The 17,936-nt window shown below is 35.0% G+C and overlaps 1 protein-coding gene across 8 annotated transcripts in view; it reads right to left on the reverse strand.

Annotated features, from left to right (window-relative positions):
- The window catches only part of CCDC171 (coiled-coil domain containing 171), a 353,248-nt gene that overhangs the window by 73,757 nt on the left and 261,555 nt on the right, over positions 1 to 17,936 (reverse strand). For all 8 annotated transcript variants that reach the window (XM_073228479.1, XM_073228476.1, XM_073228477.1 and 5 more), the window contains one exon: positions 12,742 to 12,873. In XM_073228479.1, the coding sequence (XP_073084580.1) occupies positions 12,742 to 12,873 (132 nt within the window). The remainder of the gene's footprint in view (positions 1 to 12,741; positions 12,874 to 17,936) is intronic.

Genomic DNA, 17,936 nt, shown 5'->3' on the forward strand with positions numbered 1-17,936 from the left:
TCTTGTTTTTTAATTTCTACTCCCTAAATGCACGTTCATCCTCCTTCATCTCAATCATCTGTCAAGCACAGGGCAGGCTACAGAGCAGGAGCTCCATACATAGCCGTTCAGTTTGGTTAAAATAACAACATCTAGTTTTGGTTAGTTAGCGAGACTTTCAATTTCAGTAACAGTGTGGACTACACTGAGAGTGGTTACTTATCTTCCTCAAAAGATATCTGGGGCTTAACAAAGAGCACTTTATATTCCAATAATCTCTTTCTGGTTTACACGTTTTTAAGACTAAATAAAGCGGTAACCAGTACTTCCCATTTGTCTGTTCCATAATCAACCCACAAAAATCCAACTGCTTTAATCAAATTTGACAGTGTACCAAAGACACATCCTAGTTTTAACCTTTTGGGGGTTTGGTATGCAATTTTTCTTAAAGGAGTGATGTTAATACAAAGAGAAAAGTTATAGAAATCGATGGCTTACAGGGTTAAGAGCTGTTTATTACCAAAGAAGAACTACTCAGTCTACTATCTCAAAACAAGTAACTTTCAGAAAGTACAGTTGACCTGGGCCTCTGATACAGAGTAAATGCACACACACACACACACAGTGGTGAATGCTTCATCTTTCCTCTTTTCACATAAACCTGTTAGATTTATGAATCTCAGCAAAGAAGGTCCACAACTGGCATCTTTACATCAGTTTGGATGAAGGTGCTAAAAAGCCATTTAGCTGGAATTATAAGAATCTGATGGACTTGCTTGTGGCTTAATTAAATCCACTATGAACAATTTTCATTATACCTAAATGAAAGTCAGTCAGTAAAGAGAGAAAGAGAGGAAATACTTTATGTCCTTACTAAGAGCTAATTCTTTTATCACCAAGGTTCCATTCTGATTCTGATATATCAAATTGATTTGGGAATCCATGATGCTCCAGTCAAGGTATCATCTACTTCAATAATCCCTGTGATCTCTACTCCAGAACAAAATTCACTGAAGTATGTTACACTACATCTCTGAGAAAATATTGTTATTATGTTGTTTTAAGGACTAATTAGTTCTAAGGTGCTTTCTGATACTCAACCAAATCAATACATTTTTTTTTTGCATGATGTGAAGGAACAAATAAGATTTCCACGAAATCCTGTAGAGACCATAATTTATTCACAATACCACAGAGCTCCAGGAGCTGAAAAGAACCTTGTGCATCATTATTTCAACCCTGTTTGCAAATGTGGCCCTCATACAGACTTCACTGAGGCTGAGCTACCTAGTGGCAGGAACTCAAGTTCCAGGTATTTCTCATCTGTACTTCCTGACAATAACATTTCATAGGAAAGGAGATTCTTAGCTGCATAACCTTCCAGACCTATTCAAAGGCTACCATCTCTATGAAGCCTCCTTTAATCTTCCCAAGAATGAATTTCATTCTTCTCTAAAGAGCAGGCTATGGTACTTTATGCCTCTCATACAGCAATCATGCATTCTATGTCATATTACTCTTAAATTTTATATTCCTCCAAGAAAGGTTTTTGAGTTCCCCTTGTACTCCAGAGCATAACACAATCCCTTGAAATTGGCAGATGCTCAGTCCATGACTGAATGGTGTTACTCACATCCAAACCTACACAATCAAGAGAGCTGGCCACTTTGAAGCTGATTTCCTGGTTCTCATTGTTCTCTAAATACTCTCAAATTATATTTCCATTTTCCCTCTAAAGTAAGTGGAAAAGTTTAAAGTGAAGGCCGTTCAGGTTCCTAAGCCTCCTGTGGATTACCAGGAGTTAGGGGTATGAATAACCCTGAAACCCCAAGCAACCTCGCTCTCTCTATCCAGAAAAACTGTCTGGATATCAGAACATCCAGCTTCTCCACACCCCTGAAGGGTCTGTATTACCTTATCCAGTGGGAACAAATTAGAAGGATCGATAAGAAAAGATGAGCAGGTATGTAACAAGGAATTTCATCCATCCTGCTTTCAGGAAATAAACTGGAAGGGGCCCAAAAAGAAAGTCTCAGGGGATTCCCACTCACATGGAACAGAAACGTTCCTTCAGTTTGTAAAAAGGTATCAGACATGAGCAAAATAAAGCCTGTTAGAACCACATCTGATTGGCATGCAACAGAACTGCTGACAACTCTTGAGTTTTCAGGTGGCACAAATTACTGCACAATTCCTTTATAAGCCCAAACAAAAAGCTAGAGAAACTAGACATTAAATTTAAATTTTACTCAAGGATACCATCCCACAGGCTGAATATATAAGAAAAACAGAAAGCTTGCACTGAAGCAATATATGCATTATTTGTGTGGAATCTCTTTTATAATGTGGGTATGGTTCCCACAATACTTTTTGGAAACCTTGGAACCACATGTGTCTTGGAGCTCAGGATTTTTTGGATTTGGAGAATATGGGGCATATACCATATATTAAATCACACTCTCATGGGCTCTGGGGTAGCATACTCAAATACATTCTACAGCAAAACATTTGAATAATCACACTGAGGGGGACAAACTGAGACTGGAAAGAACTTCATAATCAGCTCTTTTCAGGTTTTGCTCAAAATTAGGTCAGGTCAGGTTTTGCCTCTGAGTCTCCAGTTGTCAGAGCATTTTGGAGTTTGGAATTTCATATGTGGGGCTGTGGGCCAGAATGATGAAAAGCAACTCTTGTGTTATTAAAAATTTGTGTCATTTGGGGTTGTTGCTATATATACTTATGTTTATAGGGCCATGATTTCACTGGAGTACGCATATAATGAGCAAAAGGATTCTAATGAATTATTTAACAATTCATTGTGTAAATTTCTGGTGTGATATTTTGCTAGTTGCAGAGGAGCAACACACACAGACATGTATGGTTTCCAATTAATCTGCTAATTATTAAAACCAAAAAAATTAAGTCAGAATGTCAAAATAAAATCAAATTTTAAAAGTGAAGTAATTACTCCTTTGAAAGCTTTTTACCTTCTCTTATTTTTTTAAGTCCACTCTAACATTCAGCAAGAAAAGGAACAAGTTCTTCCGAGCAAATATCCCCATAGAGAAAAGTGTTTCTACCTGGTAATGGTCCTGGGGGAAGGCAAGGAGTCAGCCATTCGCTGGAAGTTTCCATGCTCACCTCCCTGGGCCTTTAGTCAGGAGCTGAGGCAATATGCCCTCTGCGCACCTGCAGGGCTCTGCCCTCCTCCAGCCCATCCCTGCCACGCAAAGTTGAGTGCACTGAGACAGAGAACACAGGAGGAGGGCAGAGGGAGCAGGCTCCAGAAGCTGTCCCAGACTTGTATTGATTGATTTCCTCTTTTCAAATACTGAAGGAAGGGTTTTACTGGGTAGTATTAACTAGTCTTTGGAGTCTTAAAAAAAACTGATGCTTTCAGAGAAGACAAGTAGTGACTCTATAGCAGCTTACTATGCTGATGGACAGTGACTGTAATGGGGTATCTGGTGGGGACTTGATAATATGGGTGAATGTAGTAACCACAATGTTGCTCATGTGAAACGTTCTTAAGATTGAACCTCAATGGCACCTTAATAAATAAATAAATAAATAAATAAATAAATAAATAAATAAATAAATAAAATGGCGCTTTGTTAAAAAGAAAAGAATTATTATTTCTAAAGGAAGTTACTCAGAAGACTAGTTCTTAAAGTAAGTTTTTCTTGATTTTTTACTTTTCCTTTAAAAAATAAATGAATTAACCAAGCAAGAACCTTCTGTTTCAGATGAACAGTTATTTGGTCTTTGGTTTGGTGTCTATAAAAGTATGGAAATTTTAATACGTGCAGTATAATGAAATACTTGTACTAAACATTAATGAATGTACTGTTTTTATAATAAGTTTATAAAGATATATTTATATACGTATGCATAAATTTTGATGTGTCAGAGCCAGTTTCTCAGTTTTATAGCTTAACATTGTTACTATTATATATAAATTCTTTTAACTGTTATTTAGCAAGTCTGAAGATTTAAGTTTTATGTTTAGATAGTTATTCAGATTGGTATGAATCCGTGATCAGAGAAATTCGGTGACCAAGAGCACCTTGTGTCCTAAGTGTTCCGAATATATTTTGTCGGGAAGGCATTGTACCATATAAACACTCAACAAGACCTAAGGCCTGAGGACTTTTTAAAGCCTTATTTGCAAATAGAGACCATGTAGCTCTTTTAAATATGTCACAGAGACCAGTGAGGCTTCTTCAATGTGGATTTGCTAAGCCCCCTTCCACCTGAACAGAGCCCACGTGCTCTCCTCCCTTTAGTGCTCTGTCGTCCATGTTCTCCTGTTAACCCTAATGAAGTTATCCTAAGTCAGGCTCATTTTGATGAGTATGCATTATAAAACATACTCCAGACAAAATATTGCCCTGCAACCCTGAAGTAGTATCATATACTCTGCAGAGAAAATAGGAAAGTGTGAGTTAAATAGCCCTCACTCAGAAAAGAAGTTAAAATATTCTTATTTCAGGGTTTCTTCAGTAAGTTACTTCTTAAGTTAATATTCCTTTCAAAGTTATACCTCTTTTTAATCAGTACTATGAGACTTTGGCCATTGAAAGAAGAAAAAAAGCCACTACTACTGTTTCCAGAAGGTTCTGAAACTGAAAAGCATTTAAAGCTTCAAAATTACTCACCCGACATTTCATTGGTTACTTAATATATTGCACTTATGCAATGGCAAATAAAATATTTTTTAAACTGTGATTCTGACAACACCAAGTTTAAATAAGCTGGGAGAAGAAGATTTATTAAAATTTGAAAAGATTTAGGATCACTTTAAGTTCTCTTTCCTTCAACTCTCTCCCTCTCTTTTTCTCTTTCCCTCTCCCCCACCACACACTCTTGAGAGTAATAATGGTCTGTTTAATATACCTTAAGGCATCTGTGGAATTATTACAAGAAATTACTTTTGTATCTAGTTTTAGACTGAATGATTTCCTGCATTTTCCTCAATCCTTAAGTTGCATATTCATTGCTGTATTTTCCTCTAAGTGCTGTCACTTAAATTGTCATGTAGAATAGGGCAAATCAGGGTCAGTTTATGTAAGCGGCATCACTGAAGAACTTCATCAGTCTTTATTTCAAGGCATTATGCAAAGAAAACTGACATTAAGAGAGCCTTAACTGACAGCAAATGAAATCAATCAGCAAATCACTAAGCCATAATAAACTCACTCAATTTGTAGATAACCCTTCCTTTTCCAGGTCTTCACCTAGGCAGTCCATCAAACACTGTTTTTTGTCCAAGAAGCTAAAATGAATAGCAATTGTGTTGTAGCACTACAAAGTTCAAGAGCTTACTGCCTTCAGCATCTCAATAGTAAGTATTAAGAGATATTACCTAGTAGGGTTAGACTTACATTTAAATAGGCTTCAAAATAAAAAAAAATTTTTAAAGATGGAGAAAGAATCAAGTTTAATTTAGGTTTTTTTTTTGCCTGTTAGCATTAATGACAAAGAAATTAAGTTCCTATCACTCAGTAGTTTTCTACTCTGAGCTACCTAGAACTAAAAGTTGTAACCAAAAAAAAGCTCTATGCTTTCATATATTTTGTGTTTGGTTTTGGTTTTTTAGAATGTCTGAAACATCTCACATACAGTCAAATACTGTCACCATTTCAGAGGTGGAATTTTAAGTCCAAAAAAAAAGTTTTAATGATGCAAATAAAGGCAACTCAATGAGAAAAAGAAAGTATGAAAACAGTAGTAATGCTTGAATTACTTTGTATAATTATTCAAATATATTGAATACATATATATTATAATTATTCAAATATGTTGAAATTTGTATCAAACAAGTCATCAATTCAAAATTACCAGGAGACAAAATGCTAGAATATTCCTTATGTATTTAGGTGAAACTTATCCTGACACCAGGCCTGTTTGCAAGTCAGTCCAGTATAGCTTATATTAATATAACGTTTTGTAATGTAAAAAGCACCTAAGGTGTATATTATTTCATCTGATCTCACAGGCTTCACCATCTCCACTTAAAGAGGGAATGGGGGGCTCAGTGCTTTCAAGTGACCTCCCATGATGGTTAAATTACAGAATCAAGACTTCAACACAGGCATTCTGACTTTCCATGTAGGCTTTCTCCAATACTACATTGCCTGCCTCTTTCCCCAGCAAACAGGTTATTTTATCTCTTCCAAATAAAATACTACGCTGTTAAGAACATCGTTCCCAGTCTGTTCAACATGAGGTTTCTGGCAAACTCAATCACATACAGAAAACTGCATAGATCCATTGTTGCCTACTTCCCTATGATCCTGACTTACTTGTTAGTCTCTTAGAAGGGCAAAAATCCCATCCTGCAATTGAAAACTAAGCAAGTTTATACCTGATGAAGGAAGTTTATCTGCCAAATATTTAAAGGGGAAGAGTTCAAAAAACACCTAATTAGTGCTATTCAGTTTTCAATGTCCTTTTATATATGCCATAGGATCTTCCCAATCCACCCCAAGATGCAGCAGGAAAGGCTTCAGCATCTCCACTTTACAGATGAGAAGCTGGCACCCTGCAAAAATTAAGGGCTGAGAGCTCACAGAAAATAGATTCTAGGACAGAACTCCAATAGCACTTTCAGCACTGTAAGGATGAATCCATATTCATCTTTTGCAAGAAAGGCAATGTTGTGTTCTATGAGAAAAACACTACAAACAGATACAATAATGAGAATTCCTGTTACCTGTGTAATTTGTATCTACAGGGGGATGGATTTCATCCATTCTACAGCTAATCCTAGTACTTTCTAGTAAAGTTGCATAACCTCTTCAAACATCTGTGCTACAATTTCAATTTCTACCAATTATTCCTCCTTATAATAAACAAAGGAAGAAAGGATAAAAAACAAAACTGGAAAAAGGATTTTATGAATCATGCCTCATTTTTAAAGAATTCCTACCAGGTTTTACTCAGTGTCAGTTCAGATCACTGAGAGAAGATCATTCTCCCAGGGAATAATAATTCATGAATATTTTCAGCTGAGTTAAGGAGTAAGAAATCATAAGATTCCTTAGTATGAGATTCTGTGTAGCACAAGATTTACACGGATGCATTTCCTTGCCTCTTATGTCATCCTGTAATTTTCAGAAGGCAGAGATCGAAGTCCCAACAACATTATCAAAAATCAGTTGTTTCAGAACACTGCTTAACTGCAGTGAAAGCCAGGATGTGAGATGAGAAATGTCTCATCAGCTAAATATTTTTTTAAAGGAAACTTTCTAGAACTCCTAGCTTGAACAGATACTTTTTAGAAAGCTTAGCTATCACTTAGTGCTCGAGACTATGCTTTAACAATAAATATAAAGAAAAATACTTTTTCTACAATAAATCTTTTAAAATAAAACATGGGGACTAAGAAGAGAATGGTAGCATATAGAAAGAGCTTGGTAAATACCTGGACCAAAAAAGTGTAATTTCACATTTCAATCTCAAGACTGTGTCCTCGAATTCTGACTGATGCATTCCCCCTATCCCCTCTCCACCACCACCACCAAAACAAAGCACAAAAGGAACAGGCACAGGAAGAGATGGAAGGAGGAAGGGCGGGATGAAGGTAAGAAGACTGAGGTGATGGTACCAAGACCGCTCTAATGACTCCCATGCTGGGCTCAGTCTCCAGCAAAGGTTTCTTAATCATTGAAAACTAAAACCTTAGGAAAAGATACAGATTGAGGACAACAGGTGTGACTCACAGTGACTATCATCGATCTTTAAATGCTATTTTTTATCTAACAACTGTTACCCTGATTTGCAACACACCCTTAAATCCTTCTGTACACATTGACATCCTGACATTATATTTTGTTTCATGTAGCACTGCTTAAGCTCTATAAGCAGGAAATTTTGAAGAAACTTAAGGTCTACTTGTATACTATCAAACTTCAGAGTAGAATTCTAAAATTTTGACTAGCAAATAATAAAAATGTTTTTCTGATATTACATCAGAAAATGCCATTTACTGTTCCTCATGTCAACAGAAAAAGCAAATGCACTAACTCTTATATTCATTCTCAAGTTCAGGCTCAAACTGAGGACATTTAGATTCCTCATTGGCACAATTTACACTCTGTGGAACTATAGACTACAGCTATCAAGCAGTTAGATGAAACAAAAGATGACAATGGAAAAAATGCATTCTTAAGTAAGTTATGTGACTTTTCCAGTCAATTGTTTTCCCCTAACAAATAGTACTTTCCAACCTTTGAGGAAGGTAGCATTTCAACATTCTGTTCGATCCCACAACCCAATTCTAAAATTGGTTTATGTTTCTAATTTAAAAGATATTTTGATTTTAGAATTCAAAGAGAACTGCACCAACTGTCATAGATAACAACTTTAGATAACCCCAAAATCTTTTTGATACTTTACTACTAAAATGATCCCACTTAACCAAAAAGGTCAAGTTTCCAATAATCTCAAACATTCCAAGCACAGTCATGGACCCAGGAATAACAGAAAAAGAATATCTGTAAGGCAAACAGCTGTCACAAAATATATTCTCGTTACTTCACTATGGAAGTAAAGAGACTGATCCCTGGCAACTCCCTAAATAAAGGCCAAGTGAGAATGGACATCCGAAACCAGGGAAGACCTAAACTGTAAAAGGAAAGTAAAACTTTCTTTTATATCAGAAAGAACCATACTTGTAAAAGGAAACTAAAGACCTAATGGAAGTCATTTAGGGGTAAACTGGAACAGTCTCTTTTGGGGCAACTGGGGAATATGTGCCAAAAGCCTTAGAATGTGCATAATCTTAGACGCAGCAATTCCACTAATTCATTCTAAAGCATGCAGCAGTGAGCAGAGTTCGTGTCTTCATGAAGCCTTCATGTTAGTGGATAGCTAACAAATAGTGAGTGTTTACAATGTACCTATCATTATTCTAAGTGTTTTACATGTATCTACCATTTAATTGTCACATTAACACTATGACTTAGAAACTTTCATTATCTTCATTTTACAGATGGAGAGGCTGAACTGCACAATTTTACATAATTTTCCCAGTTAACCTCTTTCGGGTTTCCATTCTCACCACTATTTCCTCACAAATAAAATTGTATTCTACAAACAGACCCCCATCTTTATTCTTTTTCCCTCTCAGACATTTTAAAACACACACACACACACACACACACACAAAAGAAACCAGTAAGCCATGGTTTACAAAAGGCAGAAAGTCATGATTAAAAGCATGAATGGACCAGTTACCCTACTCCCTGGATATGTGACATTTAGCAATTTACTTCACCTCAATAAGCTTCAGCTTCTTCCTTTGTAGAATGGATAAAAGCAGAAAAAGCAACTATTATTCACAAGGTTTTTGCAGGGATTAAATGAGATGGCAAATGAAAGGTGCATAGTACAGACACTCGGACAGAAGAAGCACTCCAGCAATGTTATCTACTAATATTGTTCTTTGTGCCCTATTGTTGAATGGGGATGGAGATACAAAAATTTACTGGGTGCCTGATAATATCTGCCAGATAGTAAAAGCATTATATACCATAATTGTTGAAAAAACACAATTCAAAGTATAAGATAATGAGAAACAAGTAATATCTTTATAAAGTATGGGCAGAAGATTTTTTATTACGAAGTCCTCTACATTCACTCCGTACGGGACTTTTTGGGTAAAGCTAACTTGTCTAATCCACGTGTTTTTATTTCTTTCCAGTATTCTAGTAGACTGACATGCTATGATTTGGGAGATAAAAGCACAGGTATAACAGTTCTTAGACAAAGGGTTTCATTGGGGACATGGCCTCACTGAAACATCAAGTAACATGGAAAAGTAAACAGGGAGCTAACGTTGATCTTGATCAAAACCATTTAGAGCTTTTGAAGAAAAAGAAAAGTAAAGAAGTCAAATAGAAAGATACAGAGGAAAAGGATTTAAATAACCATCCCTCAAAATAAAATACACACATGTGCACACGTGCACACACATGCACACACACACACTTCCCCTTTAAAGTAATGAAAACAAGCTGTTGCTTACTCCATCTTTACAAAGGGTCTCATAACAGCTGCAATAATAAAAGCCACCACACACTGCCTGCTCTCTTCATTCTAGGCACTGTGCTCTCTACTTTATATGCGTTGCTTCACTCAGTCCTACAAGCCTGAAAAATCAGTAGCATTATGCTTTGTTTGCCAATAAGGACACCAAGACTAAAAGCCAGCAGATCTCCAAGCCTAGATGAACTGAATTTTCTCCTGTAGGAAGCATCAGTCACATGCTCTTCTGGGTCCAGAAAGAAAACTGAATCTATTCATCCTCTTTGCCTTTCAGTCATACTCACTGTCTTCCTTCTGTCTGAGATTATACCTACAATAAAGCTTGCCACATTGGAAAAGACAGACAGTGACAGTGGGAGAACTTCAGCTCCTCCTGCTCTAAATGATGGCTGTGTCACCCTGTTCAGTGACCCTCCTCCTGATCAAAGCACCTGCTCTCTTTGAATAGTCCATGTCATCAGCACAGAGGACAAAGCTAAAACTGTAGTCACAGTTAGCATAAAATATTTATATACCACAAAAAGGGTGAAAAGTAGAGTTCTATAACATTAGCCTGTCAAAAGGAAACAAAATTTTTTACCTGTGAATTTGTCTACAATACAGCATTAACTATGACCTACATCGTACACAGATGCATAATGAATATTTTGTAAATGGAAGTTTTCAAGGATTTTACTCTTACCATTTAACGTAAGCATTTAGCGTCAGATTTGACCAGGACTGGCTTTGCAGTCAACTATACCTAGACTTAAATTCAGGCTCTGAGCCCTACCACTTAACCTGCTGTTGATTTGAGGCGAGTTACCTGTTGTGGTTTTTGTTTTCAATTGTAAAAGTAAAACAATACCATCAATTTACAGATCCATTGGAAAAGTTAGATGAAATCATATATTTAAAGAACTAAGCATGATTGACACCTAGTACAAAGTAAGTGCTCACTGAAATGGTAGTTATTATTATAATTAAACATTGTCAATTACTACAATGTCTTTCTTCTCAAAGTACTCCAAAGCATATCACCATTTCTGTCTGTGTTTGTGTGAGAAAAATATTATTATGGCCCAAATCATGTGCTTTTCTTTGCATGGAATACTAAACTATAATGTGTATTACAGCATCTCAATGCAAAACTTACCCAAAGTGTTTAGATACGTGACAATGTGCATAACTATTTATAATAGAACTTAGAAAAGATAGGAGTTTAAAATATGGGTCTCTACATTTCCTTCTTGCTATTGACAGGTGTCAGAATCATAGAGTTCATGCTTTGCTCAAAAAATTTTAAAAAGGCATTCCTAAGAATCATTCTCTTTGCAAATCACCAAAACCTAAGAGTTTTGGGGATGTGTTTATTTGTGAATTATGAGAAGTACTAAGTCCTGTAAGATTCTAAATCAAGATACCACCTGAAGGGTTATTTTATGGCCACTAGAAAAATCTCAAATCATATTGTACTCATGGTTACAATAAATTCATAAACAATGATAATCAAATTTAAACATACATCTTAATCTTATACTAAATAACAGTACAGTATTCCAGGCTATAACTGAAAATAAAAATATTTTATACTTAGTTTTATAATTACATATATATTTTAGATATATTGATGGACAAACTCATTTCTTCCATTAGAATTTTTTCTTTGTAGAGCTTAATTTGAGTACTAATAACAAATTAAATGAAGATATGGAGCATGTAAAAAAATTAACAAAGGCCCACTTGGACTGACATTAATTTTATACAAAATTAAAATTTCACATGGTCATGAGCTGAAGAATGAAAAAGTTTATTTCAAACCTCAAAATGTGAAACAGAGACTGAGTTTTAAGAGCTATTTCTCTCTTAAATATATTGAAAAATACAGAGTGCTATCGAACAAGGGCCACTACTTTTGAAATATCAGGCTCCCTACAGTTAACGTAATGTTGATAGATTTCTCTAAAAAAGCATTGGACTTTAAGAAGAGAATGAAGCACATACTGAATTTTGTTTTGTCCAATTAAAGAAAAATTTTAACCCTCAGGATAAAAATGACCATAATGATACAACAGTAACCTAGAATAGTGAGATCTGCAGCATCTGAAAATGAGCATGCTTTTAAAAATAAGTTGACTTTAAGGTTATCTGAGGTTGCATGATTTGGTGCTTTGAGTTTTACAAATGAAATAATCCAACTTGAGCATATTACAATGTTCGTTAAAACTTAACATTAAAGGGTAAAATAGTCTTCGATGCAAAGTGCAGTTAGGTTCCAGATTTGCTGAAATTAAATTACCACATAAGAAATGTTGGATTTCTTTGGAATTAGCACTGAAAAATTTCTAGTATCTCTCCTGATAATTTTATCTAAAGTGACTTATTTCAAAACAATAAGAGCTACAAATTGAGGCTAGCTTAAAGAGATAAGAGCCTAGCATTGCATTGTCCTCTGCTGACAGGAAAGTATGTTCTTTTAATACTGTACTTAGCTATAAAACACATGTTTTTCCTTGGCTAAAAAATACTTTTCTGGATTACTTAATAGGCTAGTTCTAGGCTTTAAAGAAAAAAACACAATTATTTGTGAAATACAGTGTTCTATGGAAGAAGAAAGGTGATTTGCATCTACTGTATGGTATTCACAATACTTTGACACTTTCATTCTCTCCAGTTGATACAATATATTTTTCTACATGTCTCAGTAGCAAACAATGTTATTTAGACTCTAACCTGGCACGCCACAACCTCTGGCCCGCCCTTGAGCCCCTCCATTGCAAAGGTCTCCAGGTGCAGTTGGGGTAGCTGCAGGGTGAAGTCATTCCTACTTGCCGCAGTCCGTGACAGCGAGATCTGATCTCTGACCTAAAGGGAAAAAAACAGCATCAATGGTAATTCCCCTTCAGACACATTAACTGGGATGAACTGGGTCCCCTTGAGCCCACTGAGTGGACTTGCATTGATCGCTGGACCTGAAATCCATGAATAAATTTAGGACTAATTGATTTTTCGTTGCAAATAAATCTCTAATTCAGAGTGCTGGAGGAGAATGTTAAGAAGAAAAAGCATCCTCCTGCTTGAAATGAGGGAGGGAAGAAGAGTCACTGGAGCTCTTCTGATCAAGAGGTTTTGAATTATTTTTTCACTGTTTCACCCTCAAAAGAAAAGAGAAGGAAAAACATTCACAAAATAAGAGAGCAAACAGCAATCTCCTAATTATTACCACTTTCTTAATAACATGTTTAATTTAGCTGGTATTAACTGATACATATTAGACAAGATAGTTATTAGTACTAGCCTTTGAAAAGAAAACTTCAATAATATGTACCCTAAAATAAAAACAAATATACTAAACACACAAGGAAAATATACCAGTAAGAGGTTCATTTGCCCTTTTACTTTTTATAAACCTGAGTCTTAACGATTAAATACATATAAACCAACTCAGTTATGCAACTTCTAAATAAGATAACGGATAAAATTAGTAGTATTCGTACTAAATTTTAAGTATTTGGAAAGATAACAATACAAACATATCACAGATACAGGAGAAACCCAATCTCTAGCCAGTACAGGAACCACATGCAGTTGATATTACACTGCCACCTTCTGGAAAAAGGAGAAAATACTTCCTGTATAACAATTTTAAAACTCTCAGAAATGGATCTATTTTCGTTTTTAATTTCCAAATTTAGTAAAAGCCTTAAAATTCCACACTTTAGTTTCCTTTTAAGATCAGTGAGCTCTCATTTTTAATCACATAGATTAATGATAGTTTTCATACGTAGGCATATTTTCTAACTTTCCTTATGCCTGAATTGGTTTTTAAATGTATCTCTTTGCTCCCATATATTTGATAAATATTATAAAATTAGCTTAAAGCCACAGGCTAAAAGGAGTTTTTTTATGAGGTAGCAAATGTCAAAATAAGGAGGGAACTATAAAAATACCACTAATTGCTCAAATAAATGTATATTTATATATCTCTACTTTTACCTGCAACGTCAAATGCAACTTAGCAATAAGATCTGATAGAAAACCTCTCCTTCATCTCTTTATTTTTCTTGGGAAGGCTATAAAACTGCTTGAGTTTTTTTCTTATTTTATGAATGATGTATCACACTGTATAGGGTTTCCTTAAACCAACAAACACACACAAACATATGATGACATTTTTAATTGCTCTTGCCCATCTATGGGTATAAAAATCTTTATACTCTTGACTTGACTTGCAATTTCTGTCAATAAGTGAATATCAAAGAGTATATTCTGTAAAACACACTGCAATGCAATTTTTACATTGGTGTGAGTTCTGTAAGCATGCTGGAGTCCCAATTCAAGAATGTACATTTATCTGCAGCAAACATTCTCCAGAGTCTTTAGTCAGGATGAGAGTGCTTTCAACTTATTTTCCATAACAAAATAAATCATATTTTACAAACATATTTGCTTTGCACTTTATAATTTAGATGTATGGATACCTTCTCTCTCTTTTTTTTTGTCACCAATGTGCACTCAGATAAAAGAAAACATTAATGTGGATTATGGTACTGAGAATTTATCAACATCAAACCACTAGTGTTTTGCCTTCTACCCTTCTGAACCATAGTCAATAGATCTAAATATTTTACTGTACCCTGGCCAATTCATTGTTTGATGTTTAAAAACTCACCCAGAATCAAAGAAAATTTATTAAATTTGAGCCCCCAAATGAGATACTATTAGCTTTGAAAGTCAAGTTTAACTGCGATATTGATGATTCTCTTTTTTCTGTGACAAAATTCACTAGGGAAATCCTGGATGTCAAAGTACAAAAGCAGATTGCTAATACGGGCAAAGGGGGTGGGGTGGGTGGGCGGTGGAGGGGGAACGATAAGCAATGAAGGTATAATCCACAACACAGTTTGAGCACTGGAGGTCTTACAGCCTGGTTAATATCAGGTACCATGCTTCATCTTCGAAGCTTGACATACAGGAACAGGAAGCCACATTTTATAGTCTCTAAATAAACTTTCTGAACAATATTAAGCTAAGCATTTAGTATTTAAAACTGTGATTTATTGTCAAATTAACATTTTCATTTAATTTGCCACGTTAAGTAGTTTTTTATATCATATAGGAAAAAAAACCCTCAAAATGCAGTCATTTTGCTAAACCTAATGATGGGCATCATAATTACAACAATGCTTGAATAATACGTGTATGTTAACACTTAATTTTAAATTATCTGTGGAATGTTGACAGTGCCATCAAGAGACAGTGACCCATGATATATAATAGATATAACATCACAAATATTTGTACTAAAATTAAGAGTCTTTTCTGCTTTTAAATTAAATCAAAACTTTGAGAGAAGGCATGTAAAATGTTCTTCAAATATTTCCAGAAAAGTCTTTATAAGTCTTGAAAAGGGATTGGCAAGAAATTCTTTTATTTTAAAGTGCATAGGGAGTGAAAGCATCATATTGAAAGAAAACAAAACTGTGACACTAGGACAAGTGAAAATACAATGGTGCAGGAAGGAACCACGACAAGGGGAGGGAAGAAGGGGCGAAAGGGGGAGACTGTTCAGAAAAAATGCAGAAGGCAAGTTTGGATTTCAGGGTGTGAATAAGGATTAACTGAGAAGGGATTCAACACCCAACCATAAAAAATAGACTCTCCTTATTGCATAAATGTGGTCATGAAAACAATAATAGAACAAGCAAGCTGAGAACACAGTGACTAAAATCAGAAGAGAGGTAAGTGGGATTTCTTTAGGAGACACTGGCCATTGGACGCAAAATTATTCCTTTCAAATATGAGAATCTAAAGTAAATATCTTTGCTGTCAAAAAATTTTGAAGTAATACTATTAGAATAGTAATATCATTTTTTTCCTAAATGGAAAATTAGGTTCATCTTTTAAAATACAGATTTTTGTGTCAACTCAGATTAAAACAACCATTGTCACCTATCTATGGATTATAATTTAAAAATTCAAATTAATTTTATAGTATAATTTCAAAAGTCAGTCTTTAAGTCTGGTTATACCACATCATTATGCATTCTGTAACTGATTCCATACCCTTTGCACTGTGATTTACTTATAGAGGTGAGCAATAGCAAATATAGACAATGTTTTGCTACTTCAAAATGGGTAACAATTAACTTTTAGAATGTAGTGAATTTTTTCACAGGATTTCACAATATAAATCTCAATTATCAAAATGTACATTTTGATAACATTATATAAACAATTTTACAACTTCATACTTTGACAAAGAATTTAAAAAATATCTACTGAGTCCTACTAAGTAGTATGATTTTTAGAAAGAGTAGTTTACTTTCCCTTATTACATACTTTCAGAAAACACATATTTCTAATACATATGCTACAAGAAACAGGAATTGTATAGAGAAAAATAAATAAAAGTTTCTAATAAGTCAAACATTGTTATGAAATATATATACTTCCTTTATTATAACAACCTAGTTCAGATTTAAGTGATTCATAAGATCCACATTGTACCGTTCCTATTCCTCTGTTTAATCTTTACTCATAAACCATCAATCTGTTTTCTAATTTTCTGTACTTCTACCATAACACCAAAAAAAGTTATTTCTACTAGGTATATCGATTATGAAATTAAATTAGTAATTTTTAGAAAAACTGCTCAACTCTCAAAATGTGAACCTGCATCTTTTTTTCCCCACCCCCCTGAACTTGCATCTTTTATTATGCATAGCTATAAATGTGTCTAGACCCAATGTTGCAAGTTAAAAAATAAACAAGCAAACAAACCTTATGAAATGTGATACTAGCTGTGTTTTGACGAATAGGATACCAAGAAAGAAGTAGTAAAGATTCTAAATAAAAAGCTCAGGTTCACTTAACATATAAAAAAATATATATATATATAATAAATGTCTCAATCTTTAATGCCTGGGGAAAATAAAGGTTATTAGATTATACCTCATACTCTTAATCTGCTTAAGGTTTTATTTACTCTGATCTATTATGGCCTCCATTGTTTCATATAAATGTTCTTTGAGAGATATTATTATCAAATACAGACCTCTACAATATTTCCTGTAGCCTCTATTCTTATTCTGTGTTCATATTTTATTTTGCTTCCATTTCCCTGCCTTCTTTTACCCTGTTTCCTTCTCTGTATTTCCTTCTACTTCCAATAATTCTTTATTGCTTTCCCTTCTCTCTGTATTCTATTTTTCATCCTACACACTAGAACAGCCTATGTACTATGTTTCAACCTATGAAGCAGAGAGCAGTGAGTACTTGGCACACTCCAGCCAGGGGAACAAATACAGCCTACCACATACTGCTGTAAATAAAGCTTTATCAGAACAGAACCACACCCATTCACTTACTTAATGTCTTTGGCTACTTTCCTGCTAGGACAAGAAAGTTGAGTAGTTGAGACAGAGACCATATGGTCCACAAGGCCTAAGATATTTACTATCTAAATATTACTTAAATATTTACAGAAAAATGTTAGCCATCCCCTGCCTTAGAGGTATAGAAAGAAAGATATTTTTCACCATCTCAAAAGTTCTTTAAAATTACCATATGTCACCACAGAATGTGTGAACTCCTGTCACTAGCACAGGGCGCCATCTCATAGACACCTTCTGGCTGTTTCATGAAATAAGTGTCCTATATCCTGATGCATTTTCATAGTCTAGTTTACAACTTGACTGCATCTAACTCCCTGGCACAGCTACTGAACACCCACTCTACTGGCTCATCAACAGAATATTTGGCTAAGCCAGAACGTGGACACTGCAGAGAAGAGAGGGGCATCAGCCACAGTTACCACATACCCCACAGTCCCACGAGTATCAAGAAAAATGCTCTGCATACAGAGGCTCTCAGTAAGTGTGTGACCAAATAATGTCATTCTGAACTCACAAATTCTACAGAGCAGT

The sequence above is a fragment of the Manis javanica genome, chromosome 2 (genome assembly GCF_040802235.1).
Source record: "Manis javanica isolate MJ-LG chromosome 2, MJ_LKY, whole genome shotgun sequence".
In the NCBI taxonomy this organism is placed as follows: Eukaryota; Metazoa; Chordata; class Mammalia; order Pholidota; family Manidae; genus Manis; species Manis javanica.